Here is a 15,654-nt window from a genome sequence, read left to right as displayed (position 1 = left end):
AATAATAAAAAAGAAGAAAATATTGGATTTTTTTCTAACTTAATTTCCTGTATTCAGAGATTTATTTTTTAACATGATAGCATAGAAAAGAGAAAAAAATTGTTAATTTTATGATGTTCTTTTATAATGGTGATTTTTTTTTTTTTAATTTATGTTTTTATTTGAGAGAGAGAGTGCACGCACCCATGAACGGGGGTGGGGAAGGGGCAGAGAGAGGGGGAGAAACAGACTCCCCGCTGAGCAGGGAGCCCAACATGAGGCTTGATCCCAGGACCCCGAGATCATGACCCGAGACGAAGTCAGATGCCCAAACAATTGAGCCACCCAGGTGCCCCTATAATGGTGATTTCTTAAAGTTTGAGAAACAACGCAAAAATACCAGAAAATCTCAAAGCCAATAATTCTCAGTCCTGTAAGCATATTTGGAGGTTTTTCTGAAAAGTATTGATGTTCATGCCACTTATGTCCATGCGTATAATATGTAAGTTTATGCATATGCCTATGTGTGTGAATATGTGCATGTATATATACATACATGTATACATATATATACATACACAACACACATACTACACACAGAGAGGGAAAAAGAGAGTGTGTGATATTGTACTTTTTTTTAAAGATTTTATTTATTTGACAAAGAGAGAGCACAAACTGGGGGAATGGCAGAGGGAGAGGGAGAAGCAGGCTGCCTGCTGAACAGGGAGCCCAATGCGGACCTTGATCCCAGGAGACTGGGATCATGACCCAAGCTGAAGGCAGACGCTTAACCAACTGAGCCACCCAGGCACCCCAATATTGTACTTGTTTTGTAAAATACTACCAGTGGGGCCATTACCAGGCCAAGTGTATATAGAATCTGGTTTTTTTTCCTCCAAGTTGTTATTTAAATTCCAATTAGTTAACATACAGTGTAATATTAGCTTCAGGTGTACAGTATAACGATTCAACAGTTCCATACATCACCTGGTGCTCATCACAAGTGCCCTCCTTTATTCCCATCACCTATTTAACCCATCCCCCCACCCACTTCCCTTCTGGTAGCCATCAGTTTGTTCTCTGTAGTTAAGACTTGTTTCTTGATTTGCCTCTCTGTTTTTTTTTCCTCTTTGCTCATTTGTTTTGTTTCTTAAATTCACATATAAGTGAAATCATATGGTATTTGTCTTTTTCACTTAGCATAGTATTCTCTAGCCCCATCCATGTCATTGCAAATGGCAAGATTTCATTCCTTTTTTGGCTAAGTAAAATTCTATTCCACCCCCCCATTATATATATATATATATATATATATATATATATATATATATAAAAATATCAACTTGGGCTATTTTCTTAATTTGACTATTATAGATAATGCTTCTGTAAACATCAGGGTGCATATATCCCTTTGAGTCAGTATTTTTGTATTTTCTACTTTTAACTTTCTGAGGAGATTCCATACTGTTTTCCAAAGTGGCTGCACCAGTTTGTATTCCCACCAACAGTGTAAGAGGGTTCCCCTTTCTCCACATCCTCACCAACACCTCTTGTTTCTTATGTTGTTGATTTTAGTTATTCTGACAGGTGTGAGGTGATATCTCATTGTAGTTTTGATTTGCATTTCCCTGATGATGAGTGATGTTAAACATCTTTTCATGTGTCTGTTGGCCATGCATATGTCATCTTTGGGAAAATGTCTGTTCATGTCTTTTACCCATTTTTATTGGATTATTTGGTTTTGGGGTGTTGAGTTTTATAAGTTCTTCATCTATTTTGGATTTTAACCCCTTACTGGATATATCATTTGCAGATATCTTCTCCCATTCTGTAGGTTGCCTTTTAGTTTTGTGGATTGTTTCATTTGCTGTGCAGAAGCTTTTTATTTTGATGAAGTCCCAGTGCTTTTGCTTTTGTTTCCCTTGTGTTAGGAGACATATGCAGAAGGAAGTTGCTACGGCCGATGTCAAAGAGTTACTGCCTGTGTTCTCTTCCAGGATCTTTGTGGTTTCAGGTCTCACATTTAGGTCTTTCATTTTGAATTTATTTTTGTGAATGGTATAAGTAAGTGGTCCAGTTTCATTCTTTTGCATGTTGCTGTCAAGTTTCCCCAACACCATTTGTTGAAGAGGCAGTCTTTTTCCCATTGGATATTCTTTCCTACTTTGTTGAAGATTAATTGACATATAGTTCTGGGTTCATTTCTGGGTTTCTATTCTGTTCCATTGATCTATGTGTCTGTTTTTGTGCCAGTACCATACTGCTTTGATTATTACAGCTTTGTAATACAACTTGAAGTCCAGAATTGTGATGCCTCCAGCTTTGCTTTTCTGTTCCAAGATTGCTTTGGCTGTTCAGGGTCTTTTGTAGTTCTATATAAGTTTTATGATTGTTCTAGCTCTGTGAAAAATGCTATTGATATTTTGATAGGGATTGCATTAAATGTGTAGATTGCTTTGGGTAATATGACATTTTAACAATATTTGTTCTTCCAATCCATGAGCATGGGATGTATTTCCATTTCTTTGTGTCATCTTAATTTTTTTCATTAGTGTTGTATATTCTTCAGAGTACAGGTCTTTCACTTCTTTGGTTAGGTTTATTCCTAAGTATCTTATCGTTTTTGGTGCAGTTGTAAATGACATTGATTCCTTAATTTCTCTTTCTGTTGCTTCATTATTGGTATAGAGAAATGCAACAGATTGTACGATGATTTTGTATCCTGAGACTTTACTGAATTCATGCATCAGTTCTAGCGGTTTCTTGGTGGAGTCATGTCTTCTGCAAATAGGGAAAGTTTTACTTCTTCCTTGCCAATTTGTATGCCTTTTATTTTTTTGTTGTTGTCTCATTGCCATGGCTGGAACTTCCAGTACTATGTTGGTGAGAGTGGACATCCTTGTCTTCTTGTTCCTGACCATAGGGGAAAGGCTCTCTGTTTTTCCCCAATGAGGGTGATAGTTCATATATGGTCATTGTATGTTGAAGTCTGTTCCCTCTAAACCTAATTTGTTAAGGGTTTTTTTTTTTTTTTTTTTTAATCATGAATGGATGTTGTACTTTGTCAAATGCCTTTTCTGCACCTATTGAAATGATCATATGGTTCTCATCCTTTCTTTTATTAATGTGATCTGTCATGTTGATTGATTTATGAATACCGAACCACCCTTGCAGCCCGGGAATAAATCCTACTTGATTGTGGTGAATTATTTTTTTAGTGTATTGTTGGATTCAGTTTGCTAGTTTTTGTTGAGGATTTTTGCATCTATCTTGATCAGGGATATTGGCCTATAGTTCTCCTTTTTAGTGGTGTCTTTTTTTGGTTTTGGTATCAGAGTAATGCTGGCCTTATAGAATGAATTTGGAAGTTTTCCTTCCTTTTCTGTTTTTTAGAATAGTTTGAGAAGAATAGGTATTAACTCTTCTTTAAATGTTTGGTAGAATTTGCCTGTGAAGCCATCTGATCCTGGACTTTAGTTTGTTAGGAGTTTTTTGATTACTGATTCAGTTTCTTTGCTGGTTATCCGTCTGTTCAAGTTTTCTATTTCTTCCTGTTTTAGTTTTGGCAATTTATATGTTTCTAGGAATTTATCCATTTTTTCTAGGTTGTCCAATTTGTTGGGCATATGGTTTTTCATAATACTCTCTTATAATTGTATTTCTGTGATGTTGATTGTTATTTCTCCTCTCATTGTGATCTTATTTATTTGAGTCCTTTCTCTTTTTTGATAAGTCTGGCTAGAGGTTTATCAATTGTATTAATTTTCCCCCAACTCCTGGATTCATTGATCTGTTCTACTGGGGGTTTTTTTTTGTTGTTTTTTGTTTGTTTTAGTTTCTGTATCACTTATTTCTGCTGTAATCTTTATTATTTCCTTCCTTCTGCTGGCTTTAGGCTTTGTTATCCTGTATCTAGCTCCTTTAGGTGAAAAGTTAGCTTGAGATTTTTCTTCTTTCTTGAGGTAGGCGTGTATATTGCTATATACTTCCATCTTAGGACTGCTTTTGCTGCATCCCAAAGGTTTTAGACCATACTGTTTTCACTTTCGTTTCCATGTATTTTTTTTTTAATTTCTTCTTTGATTTCTTGGTTGACCCATCATTGTTTAATAGCGTGTTGTTTAACATCCTGTATTTGTGGTCTTTCCAGATTTTTTTCTTGTGGTTGACTTGCAGTTTCATAGCATTGTGGTCAAAAAAGGTGCATTGTATGATTTTAGTTTTCTTGCGTTTGCCTCTTTATGGACTAATTTATGATTATTCAATTCTTGTATCTTGTTAGATTGTCCCCTTTATTATTATATAGTGTCCATCTTTGTCTCTTGTTACAGTCTTTGTTTTAAAGTCTAGTTTGTCTGATGTAAGTATCACTACTCTGGCTTTCTTTTGACATTCATTTGCATGGTAATTTTCTCCATCCCCTCACTTTCAATCTGCAGGTATCTTTAGATCTAAAATGAATCTCTTATAAGCAGCATATATGGGTCTTGTTTTTTTTTATCCATTCTGACACTCTGTGTCTTTTGATTAGAGTATTTAGTCCATTTACATTCGAAGTAATTATTGATAGCTATGTATTTATTGCCATTTTATTACTTGTTATTGTTTCTGGAGATTTTCTCTGAACCTCTCTTGTCTTTGTTACTTTTGGACTGTCTTGCAAAGAGTACCCTTTAATATTTCTTGCAAGCGTTGGTTTAGTGGTCAAGAACTCCTTTAATTTTTGTTTTTCTAAGAAACTCTTTATCTCTCCTTCTATTGTGGAGTTTTTTGTTTTTTTTTTTAAAGATTTTATTTATTTGACAGAGAGAGACACAGCGAGAGAGGGAACACAAGCAGGGGGAGTGGGAGAGGGAGAAGCAGGCTTCCTGTGGAGCAGGGAGCCCGATGCGGGGCTTGATCCCAGGACCCTGGGATCATGACCTGAGCCGAAGGCAGACGCTTAAGGACTGAGCCACCCAGGCGCCCCTCCTTCTATTGTGAACGAATCCTTGCTGGATAGAGTATTCGTGGCTGCAGATTTTTCCCATTCAGCACTTTGAATATATCATGCCACCCTCTTCTGGCTTGCCAAAATTTCTGTTGAGAATCTCCAGCTAGCCTTAGGGGTCTTCCTTTGTAAGTTAAGGACTTCTTTTGTCTTGCTGCTTTTAAGACTTTTTTTTTTATTACTATATTTTGCAAATTTAATTATAATATGTCTTGGTGTGGGCCTGCTTTAGTTGATTTTGATGGGCGTTCTCTATGCCTCCTGGATCTGCAGGTCTTTTCCTTCCCCAGATTAAGGAAATTTTTATCTATTATTTCTTCAAGTAAATTTTCTGTCTCCTTTGCTCCCTGTTCTTCTTCTGGACTCTTAGAATAGGAATGTTACACGTGATGGAGTCACTGAGTTTCCTAAGTCTGTTCTCATGCATAATTCTTTCTTTTGGTCAGTTTCATCATTTTCCATTATTTTGTCTTCTGGTTCACTGATCTGTTCCTCTGCTTCTTCCAGCCTGCTGTTCATTGCATCAAGCCTGTTTCTGATCCTGTTTATTATATTCTTCATCTCTGATTCTTTTTTAATTCTTTTATCTCTGTGGTAGGGGTCTCACTGATTTCTTCCATTCTTTTCTCAAGTCCAGTGAGTATCTTTATGATCATTGCTTTAAATTCATCAGGCATGTTACTTATATCTGTTTCACTTTGATCTCTGGCTATGACCTTATCTTGTTCTTTCATTTTGGATAATTTTCTCTGTCTTCTCATTTTGTCTAAGTCTGGGCCTGCTTCTCTGTGTTAGAAAAGCCAGTTATGTCTCCTGTTCCTGAAAGTAATGGCCTAATGAAGAAGAGGTGATGTAGTGCCCAGGGCCTTGCACTTCCAGGGAGTGTTTCCAGTGTGTTCTGTATGCACTGTTGTGTTCTGGCTACTCTGTCCTTTAGGCCAGTTGTCCACAAGACTCTCCTTCCCTGAGGGAGGCAGAGTTTCATCCCTGGATGTGAATATGGTGAGTTTTAACTAGGTGTGCTCTAGGCTGCTTGTGAAATGAGACCTGACACCACTTCATCTGGAACTGAGGCCCTACAGAACTATGGGCAGGGTTTGTGCTGGTTTTCTGGAGGAATGGCCTGCTATGCTGGGACTGACGGAAGCTTGACTGAGAAGGGTGGTCCTGCTAGAGTGCAAGGGAGTGGGGCTTGATGTTAGCAATTAAGGCAGCCAGTGTCAGTGCAGTGCTGGCTCTGTATTTATGCTGAGGGGTGGGCAAGTTAACTGGCCCTGGCTAGCTCCTTTGTTCTAGGAGAGGTGTCGCTGTGAATGCTGCCTCTCAGGGATGCTCTCAGAGAAGAGCAAATAATCTTACCCTGATGTGTCCCAACATTCTTCAGATAGCTGTTTCCACACAGCCTGCCCCTGGGTTTTTTGTCTGCCTTCCGTCCAGGAGCAGGGCATTACCCTCTGAACTCTATCTGAGCCAAAGCCCACAGATCTTTAAAACTCTAGGCTTTAAGCCCCACTTGTTGGAAGACGTCATGAAATTCAGGTCCTCTCATTTTCAAGCCAGTATTTTTGGGGAAACATTCCCCTTTGCATTCCCCTGTGTGTTCCTCTCTCTCTCACCCTTCTCCACAACCGCAGCTCCCTCCCCTCCACAGCACCCACAATCCATTCTCCCCTAAACCAGGTCTCCACACTTCCTACCTTTATCAGTGTGGCCTCTTCTCTCCCTTTAGCTGTGGAGTTTGTTCTGTCAGTCTTCCAGTCTATTTCTGGGGTATTTAGGATGATTTGATAGTTAATCTAACTGTGTTCATAGGACAGGAAGAGCCTAGAGTCCTCCTACTTTGTTGCCATATTTCTCTCAAGCTGGAATCTATTAATTTCTTATAACTGCACATGAACCTATAACTATCTCAATAAAAATTTAAATTAAAAATGACATTTGCAGTAACATCAAAAATATTAAATATACAGGCATATATCTGGCAAAAGATGTCAAAAGACTGAACTGATAATTACAATATATTGATAAGTGAAATTCCCAGGTACTACCTAAATATAAATGGAAAGAGAAATTTTGTTCATGGGCTAGTAGTCTCAATATTAAAATTTCAGTTCTTAAAATTCGCTAGTAGAGGGGTGCCTGGGTGGCCCAGTCATTAAGCATCTGCCTTCGGCTCAGGTCATGATCCCAGGGTTCTGGGATCAAGCCCCGCATCTTCCTCTCCCACTCCTCCTGCTTGTGTTCCCTCTCTGTGTCTCACTCTGTCAAATAAATAAAATTAAAAATAAAATAAAATAAAATTCACTAGTAGAACCAGCATGTCCTTAGCAGGTTTTGTTTTGTTCTGGTTTTTTTTGACAAGTGGATATAAAATTTACATGCAAGTGCAAGAACCTAGGTCAAAGTGGAGAGCTAAAACTGCATGGTAACAAGACTTAGTATAAAGCTTCAGGATTTAAGGGGCACCTGGGTGGCTCAGTCGGTTAAGCGTCTGCCTTCGGCTTAGGTCATGATCCTGGGGTCCTGAGTTTGAGTCCCGCATGGGGCTCCCTGCTCAGCGGGGAGCCTGCCTCTCCCTCTCCCTCTGCTGCTCCCCCTGCTTGTGCTCTCCCTCTCCCTCTTTCTCAAATAAATAAATAAAATCTTATTAAAAAATAAATAAAAATAAGCTTCAGGATTTAAGAAGTGTTGTATTGGTTACAAGATAGACAGCTTATTGGAACAGAATGGAAAGTACAGAAATAGACTGTCACATACACTGATACCAGTTTTTGATAAAGGTGGAAAGACAGTTCAGTAAAGAAGGGATTGGATACCTATATACCTGAAAAAAATGAACTTTTTATATGAACTTCAAGCCAAATACAAAAAGTAATGCAAAATGGATTATAGATCTAAAATTTAAAACTTTGAGAGAAAACATAGGATAAAGTCTTCACAATCTTGTTTTAGGCAGACTTCTTAGCTATGACACCAAAAAACATAATACATAAAAGAAAAATTGATAAATTAGGCTTAAGAAAAATTTAAGAACTTCAGAAAACACGGGAGAATGAAACGACTAGCCACAAACTAGGACAAAACACTTTGCAAAGCATATATCCAATGAGCAGCTTTTATTCAGAACATAGCTGCTCAATGGCTTTATTTTTTTTTAAGATTTATTTATTTATTTTAGAGAGAGAGAACACACAAGCAGGGGGAGGGTCAGAGGGAGAAGGAGAGGATCTCAAGCAGACTCCTGAGCGTGGAGCCTGACGTAGAGCTTGATCTCATGACCCTGAGATCATGATATGAGCCGAAATCAAGAGTTGGCTGCTTAATTGACTGAGCCACCCAGGCATCCCTGCTAAGGGACTTTTGTATTCAAACTATATAAAGAGCTGTCAAAACTCAATTACAAGAAAACAATATTATTTCTTTTTTTTTTTTAAAGGAAATATGTATTTACTTTTTTTTTTTAAGATTTTATTTATTAGAGAGTACATGACAGGGGGGAGGGGTAGAAGGAGAAGCAGACTCCCTGCTGAGCAGGGAGCCTGATGCAGGACTCAATCCCAGGACCCTGGGATCATGACCTGAGCCAGAGGCAGATGCTTAACTGACTGAGCCACCCAGGCACCTAACAATGCTATTTCTAAAAATAAAGAAAATATTTGAACAAACACTTTCTGAACTAATGTCATTTAACCACATCAAAAGATGCTCATTAGTTACTAGGGAAAGGTAAATTAAAGCCATATGAGATATTTCTACACATGTATTATAATAGCTGAGATTACAAAGACCATATTAAGTATGGTCAAGGATGTGTAAGAATTAGGACTCTCATACACTGCTGATGGAAATGTAAAATGTTACAACCACTTTGAAAGATTGGCAGCTTCTTAAAAAGCTTCACACTTACGATCTAGGAAGTCTACTTTTTTATCCAGGAGAAAAGAAAGCATATTCCCATACAGTGACTTGGATGTGAATAGAAGCTTTATTTGTAATAGCTAAAAAACTGGAAACACCCAAGTGTTTTTCAACAGAGGAATTCAGAAGCAAATGTGGTATGTCTATACGCAATGGGATATTTTTTTAGCAATAAAAAGCATTGAACTGTTGATAAAATGGCAAAGACATGCATAATCTCAAATACGTATGCTGAGTAGAAGAAGCCAGTCAGAAATGAGTACAAATTATATGATTCCATTTGTAGAAGACTCCAGAAAATGCAAACTACAGCAGGAGAGAGCATATCAGAGGTGTAGCCTGGAGTGGGGCGAGGGGAGGAATTCAAAGAGGAAGAAACTTTTGGGGATGATGAATATGTTCAATGTCATGATTTAATGATGGTTATATGGTATAAACTTAGCAAAGTATAAACTTTAAATATGTGCAGTTTGCTGTATATCAATTATACTTCAATAAAGCTGCTGAAGTTGTCATAATAACTAAAGAAGTGGTTATCAAAATGATTTTTTCAGCTTTATAATTCATTCTTCAAGACTGAGCAGTGGCAACATACAGTGTACTGGCTGGTACACTTTGGCGTTTTGAGAAAAGAAATTCACTCAATTAAGAGTATTGAGCAAGAAGGGTTTTTTAAAAGAATAAAACCCTGTTTTAAAATTGACAGTATGTATTTTGCACAAATCACAATTTGCTAAAGAAAATTAGTCTTTCTCTTGAATTCATTTGTATCTTCTTAATACTAGGTTAAAATAACTTTAAGACTTTTTTTATTCTCAATCATAAGGGCACCTGGGTGGCTCAGTCAGTTAAGCATCTGCCTTCAGCTCAGGTCATGATCCCAGGGTCCTAGGATCAAGCCCCACATCTGGCACCCTGCTTGGCAGGGAGTCTCCCTCTGCTCCGCCCACACCCCCCCCCCCCCCCCCGCTCCTGCTCTAGCGCGCGCTCTCTCACTCTCTCTCTCTGTCTCTCAAAAATAAATAATCATCTTTTAAAAAATAAAAGACTTTTATTCTCAGTTCAAAGTATAATGTGCTTTAACTTTATTTTCTAAGTTACAGATATCAAATATTTTCTAAATTACAAATACCAAGTATTTAAAACTTGGTAATTTGAGTAAATGTTTAATTGTTGTTTTCCTTTTGGATAGTATGCACTGGAACGGCTGAAGGTCATGTGTGAAGAAGCGTTGTGTAGTAACCTCTCAGTAGAAAATGTTGCTGATACCCTTGTCCTTGCAGATTTGCACAGTGCAGAACAGTTGAAAGCACAAGCCATAGACTTTATTAATAGGTAAGCTATGCCTGTATTTCAGTGGGCATGACACCTTCAACATTTTTTCACCGGATTTTTTTTAAGTGTGTTTAAATCTTCAATGCAGGTGCAGTGTACTTCGACAGCTTGGGTGTAAAGATGGGAAAAACTGGAACAGCAAGTAAGATGACATCAGTTTCTGACTTAAAGTTGATCTGCATACATGAAATTAAGTGTTTGCATAGCCTTTTACTCATCTGCAATAAGTATGAATCCAGATATTAGTTATATGAAGCAAACTGCCAGTTATTTTAAAAAATAATAATTTGACTTAGTGGATTCTTGAGGCTATGCTCCCTTGTGGATCAGCTTCTAATGTGAACTGGGATCTACATTTTAATTTCTTAAGCACATATGCTCATAGTATATAACTGAGTCCAGGTATTTCAATGGCTATTGGAGAGCTTTTCCCTGCCCCTTCAGAAAGCATTTCTAAAAATGTGGGAAATACTCATTTTATCCTCTGAGGAGTGTTCCCTCCATATTTGCCTAGAAAATATTTACATTTGAATGTTCACCCACTGCTTCTAGGTTAGCCAAGTCCCTTGAATCATATGGTATTTTAGACTAGCTGTTTAATATTCCCAAATGGTTCAATTTGTTCTTTCCTTTCCCTGGTAAAACTGTAAGAGGTGTGGTAGTTGTTACATGTTTCTAAGCCTGGGCCTTCTGAATATGAACTACTAGAACTTACTATTCCCTTCTTATGTTTTCTTCTCTCATTTTTAGAGTGATTTGTCTACTTTTTGTAATTTTTCAAAGTCAAAAAAGGTGAAGACTAGATAGTTTGAAGAATTTGCACCTGCTTTTGATTAGTTTTTACCTGTAAACCCTTCAATTCCATGTTCACATACTATCAAAAGTTGATATAAGTGAAAAAAGAGTTATAGACAATGAGTGTTGACCTAATTACTTCCCATTGTTTTCATCCGTGACTACTTTTAAGTTATTGGTTGTTTTCTATATTGGTTAGTGTGTTGATAATACATTATCATCATGGCATTTGATCCTAAAAAAATCCATTTGATTCTAAAATATAATGTATTAGCAGTAAATGATAATTTTGTGATCCTTTGTTCTTAGCCACTTTCAAGTTCTAGTTTTATTCTGTTAAAATATTTTACATTGTACAACTTTTTTCACTGTCAAAATGCCAGTTTATTTCACATCCTCTGGAGAAGCTGTTGTATATACAGATCTTCAATAGATATTTGTTGAATTAAATAAATGAAAATGTCAGATATATTAAGAGGTATCTATTTGATTCTGAACAATTAGTTAAGTTATAAACATAATGACATAGAGGTAATATGATGTCAGGCAAATTGAAAAAAGTTGTTATTAGCTACTGTTTAGTTCCACAAACATTTACCTAGCATCTGTTGTGTCTCAAGCACCATGCTAAGGAGTTGCATATAAAAACAATTAGGAAAAATCCTTCTCTTGAGAAATTTATCTAATGATAAAAGCTAAGTACATAAATATATTATTATAATGTGGTAAGTAATGTGATAAAGGAAAATATGTATAGGGCACTGGATAAAGGCTGGATGGTTTAGGGATGGCTTCCTGGAGATGACATCTGAGGCTTTAAACATGAATAGGAAATAGCAAAACTAAGAAGGAAATAACAGGCATTGTGAACAGAAAGGATAGCTCAATCCAAAGTATAGAAGCATGAAGCAGTAAGTGATCATTCGACAGATATTTATATTTATTACCCAGTAAATACCCTAGGCACTGTACTTATCCGAAGAGTATAGTGGTGAACATGACAAATGTTCCCCCTGCCTTCATGGAGTTTATAGTTTAGCAGGAGGCAAATAGGAATTAGACAAGTAATTGAAATAAAGTGTAACAATAGATAATGTATAGCATACCCATCCAAGCATATAGCAAAAAGAACCTTACCTAAACTAGGGGTAGAAAGCCTTCTTGAGGAATTATTGAATAAGCACCTGAAGTATAAGTAGGAGTTACCCTAGTAAAGAAGAGGGAGGAAGTGTGAAAGTCTATCCCACAAAAAGGGAATCAGTTGTGCAAAGTTTGGGTGATAAGAAAGAACAATATAGAGTCAGAGTGAGGTTATGAGAAGAAGAAGCTAGAGAAAGCAGGCAGAGATCAGATCCTAGAAGGACATGTAAATAACACTGAGACTTTAAGACATTATTCAAAGAGAAATGGGCATACAGTGAAAGGTTTTAACCTAGTGTAGGACATGATCAGGTTTTCATTTTTAGCAATCTCTGCATGCAGGGTAGAGAATCGATTGTGGGGAGCTCGAGGTGGTGGTGGTAGTTGAGGAGCGAGGTCAACTACAGGTAGACACCTTGGAACATTATTGGAGTAGTTCAGGCAAGAGATGAAGGTTGAAATTAGACTTGAGTGGTAGTAGTTGGGGCTAGAGAGAAATGGAAAGATACAGTATTTTCAAAGGACAGTCTATAATATTTGGATATTATTTGAATGGTGATAAGTACAAGGGAGAAAAGAGACGAGGATAACTAGATTTGTTATTCGGTATTTACTCTGCATGCTCAGTTAATATACAGCGAGCAGTTCTGTATCAGTGTGTGAAATGCCCGAGCATGTAAGCACAAGGTGCACAGGTAGAGGAAGTAGGAAAACTTGTTTCTCTGTCTAAAGAACATGAATACAGGCAATGGGGAACAGTAGAAGAGGATGTAATGTAAACCTGTTTGTGTTATTAAAGCAGCTCATGGAAGCTGGTTTGAGAGGAGCAAGATAGGAAACTAGAAGACAAATTAGGAGACTGTTGTGATAATCCAAATGTGAGATGATGTGAACCTTGACTGGGGATTTGAAATATCTTTGGGAATTAAAATAGGGCTTTTGATGATTGGAAAGGACATGGTCTAGGATGACTCAGGTTTTTTACTTGAATCACTGGGGTTGGTGGTAACATTAGCTGATTGGAAATGAGGGAAGAAGAATTTGGGGCGTGGAGAGAGACCTGTTGAGTTCTTACCTGACGGTTCTGAATTTGTAGGTCCTGAAGCCCTTCCAAATAAAGAGAAAAAGTGGTTGGGAGTGTACCTTGTGGGGAGGCCTAGGATTTAGCAAATCAGTTGTTCTCATCATTGAATATGATAGTTAAAATTGTGAAGAGTGGATACGATAGGATGAATAATGAACCTTAAGGGAGAAGAGCAGAGGGCCAAAGTTGGAACTCTAGAGAAAACCTGTGTGTAACAGCCAGGGAAAAGCTCTTGAAAGAGCTGGTACAGAAATGGTAACAGTGGGAGTTAGGACTATGGAGAAAAGTGTAAGATACTTCTAGAGTATAGAACTTCCAGAAGAATTTAATAGTTTCAGTTGCAACAGAAAATACCAGTAAGGTAAAGATGGTATTTTCATGAATTCATGGGGTTTGATGACATAGAGAAGCAAAGTGTTTTATTTAAAACATTTTGAAATTTGTAATTTTTTTTTTTTTTAAATAATGTGTTTTGAGAAGTACTCTTTAATAAACATAACTTAACTTTATTTTTCCAGCCAAGCCGCGGACATAATGGAAACATCAGGGTGGAAGTCCATGATTCAGTCTCACCCTCATTTAGTTGCAGAAGCCTTCCGAGCACTAGCATCTGCACAGTGTCCACAGTTTGGCATTCCACGCAAACGGCTAAAACAGTCCTGAAATCTTCCATGAACTGTAGAAAAATGGAATTGACTTTTACTCCTCCAGGTCCAGAAGGATTCTAATATACAAACCATAAGCAAGAGTCGTTTCTGTTGTCTTGTCCACAGAACAGAAGCTGAAAAAGCATATTGCTTGCATTTCAGGTGGATAATTTATGGTTTATTCTTCAGCTTTAAATTAGACTGATTATACTCTAATTCACTTCAAGGCCTTAAATTATCTTCAATGACTTCTCTTGTTCATATAATACTTTAATTTTTTTATTGTGCCTTGTCATTTTGACTAAGGCTATGCAGGATTGCACTAGCTCCATAATGCAGTAATATTGATAACTGAAGATACTAAGTTTGAAAAGGATCTTCCATTAGTTTGAGAAAAAAGCAAAATGAATTTTACAGGGTTTGTCCTATGCTGTCTCAAAGTTTAAAACTAGGTTCTTCTTAAAAGCACTTGTATTGGAGATTACTGATAATGTCTCCAGTCTAAGTTTTATAAATATAGGAGAACCTGCTTACCTTCAAGGTAAGTTACGGCAATACACTGCTTCAATTCTAATTTATTTTTCATTTTAGGGGGCAAATATGCAATGAGTTGGCCCAAATTTTTAGTAAAATTTATGATGTTTGTCTGTGTGTTGACTGTCCAACCAACTAAGAGAAGCATAACAAACCTTTGCTTGTGTTTTTTGTGGGTTTATTCAAGTTTACGATGATTGAGAACTGATTGAGGTTAAGATTTCAATAAAAAGAAAGCATGTTTTGTGCTGAATTAATTTTTTTTAATTTATAGTGACCTACATTTATATGAAGAATTCTGTCCATGTTGAAAGTAAGGATGACCAAATGTAAATTTAACGAGTGGGCCAATTAAGAAAGATATATATGCACTTTTAATGTGTAACTTTTGTATGCTAAATGGTACATATATTTTTTTTTTTGTTTTGAAGGTATTAATAAGGTATAATTAATGGTGTCTTAACTTTTGAAAGGATTTTTTAAGACCGATGGAGGCAATTGGGATGTTTGTGATAATAGATAAGAAAGATATCCTTGATTATAGTTAAATTGGTTTGAATTTCAGGTATTTATTATTGAGTTTATTCCTGTCTTATCACACTTTGGAGAAGGCAACTGAACAATAAACAAATCCTGAATACTCTACTCTCCTTCTGAAAACAGTGAACTTACATTATTTGCAGACTAGAGGAGAGAACCTTTAGAAATATGTCAGGCCACACTCTGAACCTTTTTCCCCCCTAGCATTCTCCTTTCTGTTTCAGTTACTGTACTAACATTGTGGATGATATTGAAATTCTGCATAATGTGAACAGGATAAACGATTTATAAACTGTTTTTCATGGGCCAGTTCTTTATTATAAATGAATTTAGCTTTAAACACATACACGTGTTCAGTGTTTAGATAGCTCTGTTCACAGTGGAGGTCTGTTCTGGTGCATTGTCCCAGAGAAGTAGGAGCGATCGGTGGTAAGTCACTGCATCTGATTTCCTGTAATAGTGACAGTATGCTTCTTAGGCAAGATTTATACTTGACCACAAGGGAAAAAGTGTCACTGGAAAAAAAAACGCATATACCTATATATTTGCATATATACTTTATTCTCCAGATTAAAATTTGTATGATGTGTTTATTTAATTTTTGAATTTAGGACAAAAGGAGAAAAATGAAGCCTGAGATTTTATTTTTGTTATCTCTTTGTTAGGTATTCACTGAAGCAATCTTAATATAT

General features: G+C 36.8%; 1 protein-coding gene across 2 annotated transcripts in view; it reads left to right on the top strand.

Annotated features, from left to right (window-relative positions):
• The window catches only part of SPOPL (speckle type BTB/POZ protein like), a 59,734-nt gene extending 44,477 nt beyond the window's left edge, over positions 1-15,257 (top strand). The window contains exons 9-11 of one of the 2 annotated variants that reach the window (XM_032411188.1): positions 10,080-10,222; positions 10,311-10,364; positions 13,760-15,257. In XM_032411188.1, the coding sequence (XP_032267079.1) occupies positions 10,080-10,222; positions 10,311-10,364; positions 13,760-13,904 (342 nt within the window). In that variant the 3' untranslated portion in view covers positions 13,905-15,257. The remainder of the gene's footprint in view (positions 1-10,079; positions 10,223-10,310; positions 10,365-13,759) is intronic. The other variant, XM_032411194.1, reaches the window with a different exon arrangement.
• Positions 15,258-15,654: the final 397 nt, after the last annotated feature.

Source organism: Phoca vitulina, unplaced genomic scaffold, assembly GCF_004348235.1.
Source record: "Phoca vitulina isolate PV1807 unplaced genomic scaffold, GSC_HSeal_1.0 scaffold1, whole genome shotgun sequence".
Classification (NCBI taxonomy): Eukaryota; Metazoa; Chordata; class Mammalia; order Carnivora; family Phocidae; genus Phoca; species Phoca vitulina.
This window is presented reverse-complemented; position numbering and strand designations above follow the sequence as displayed.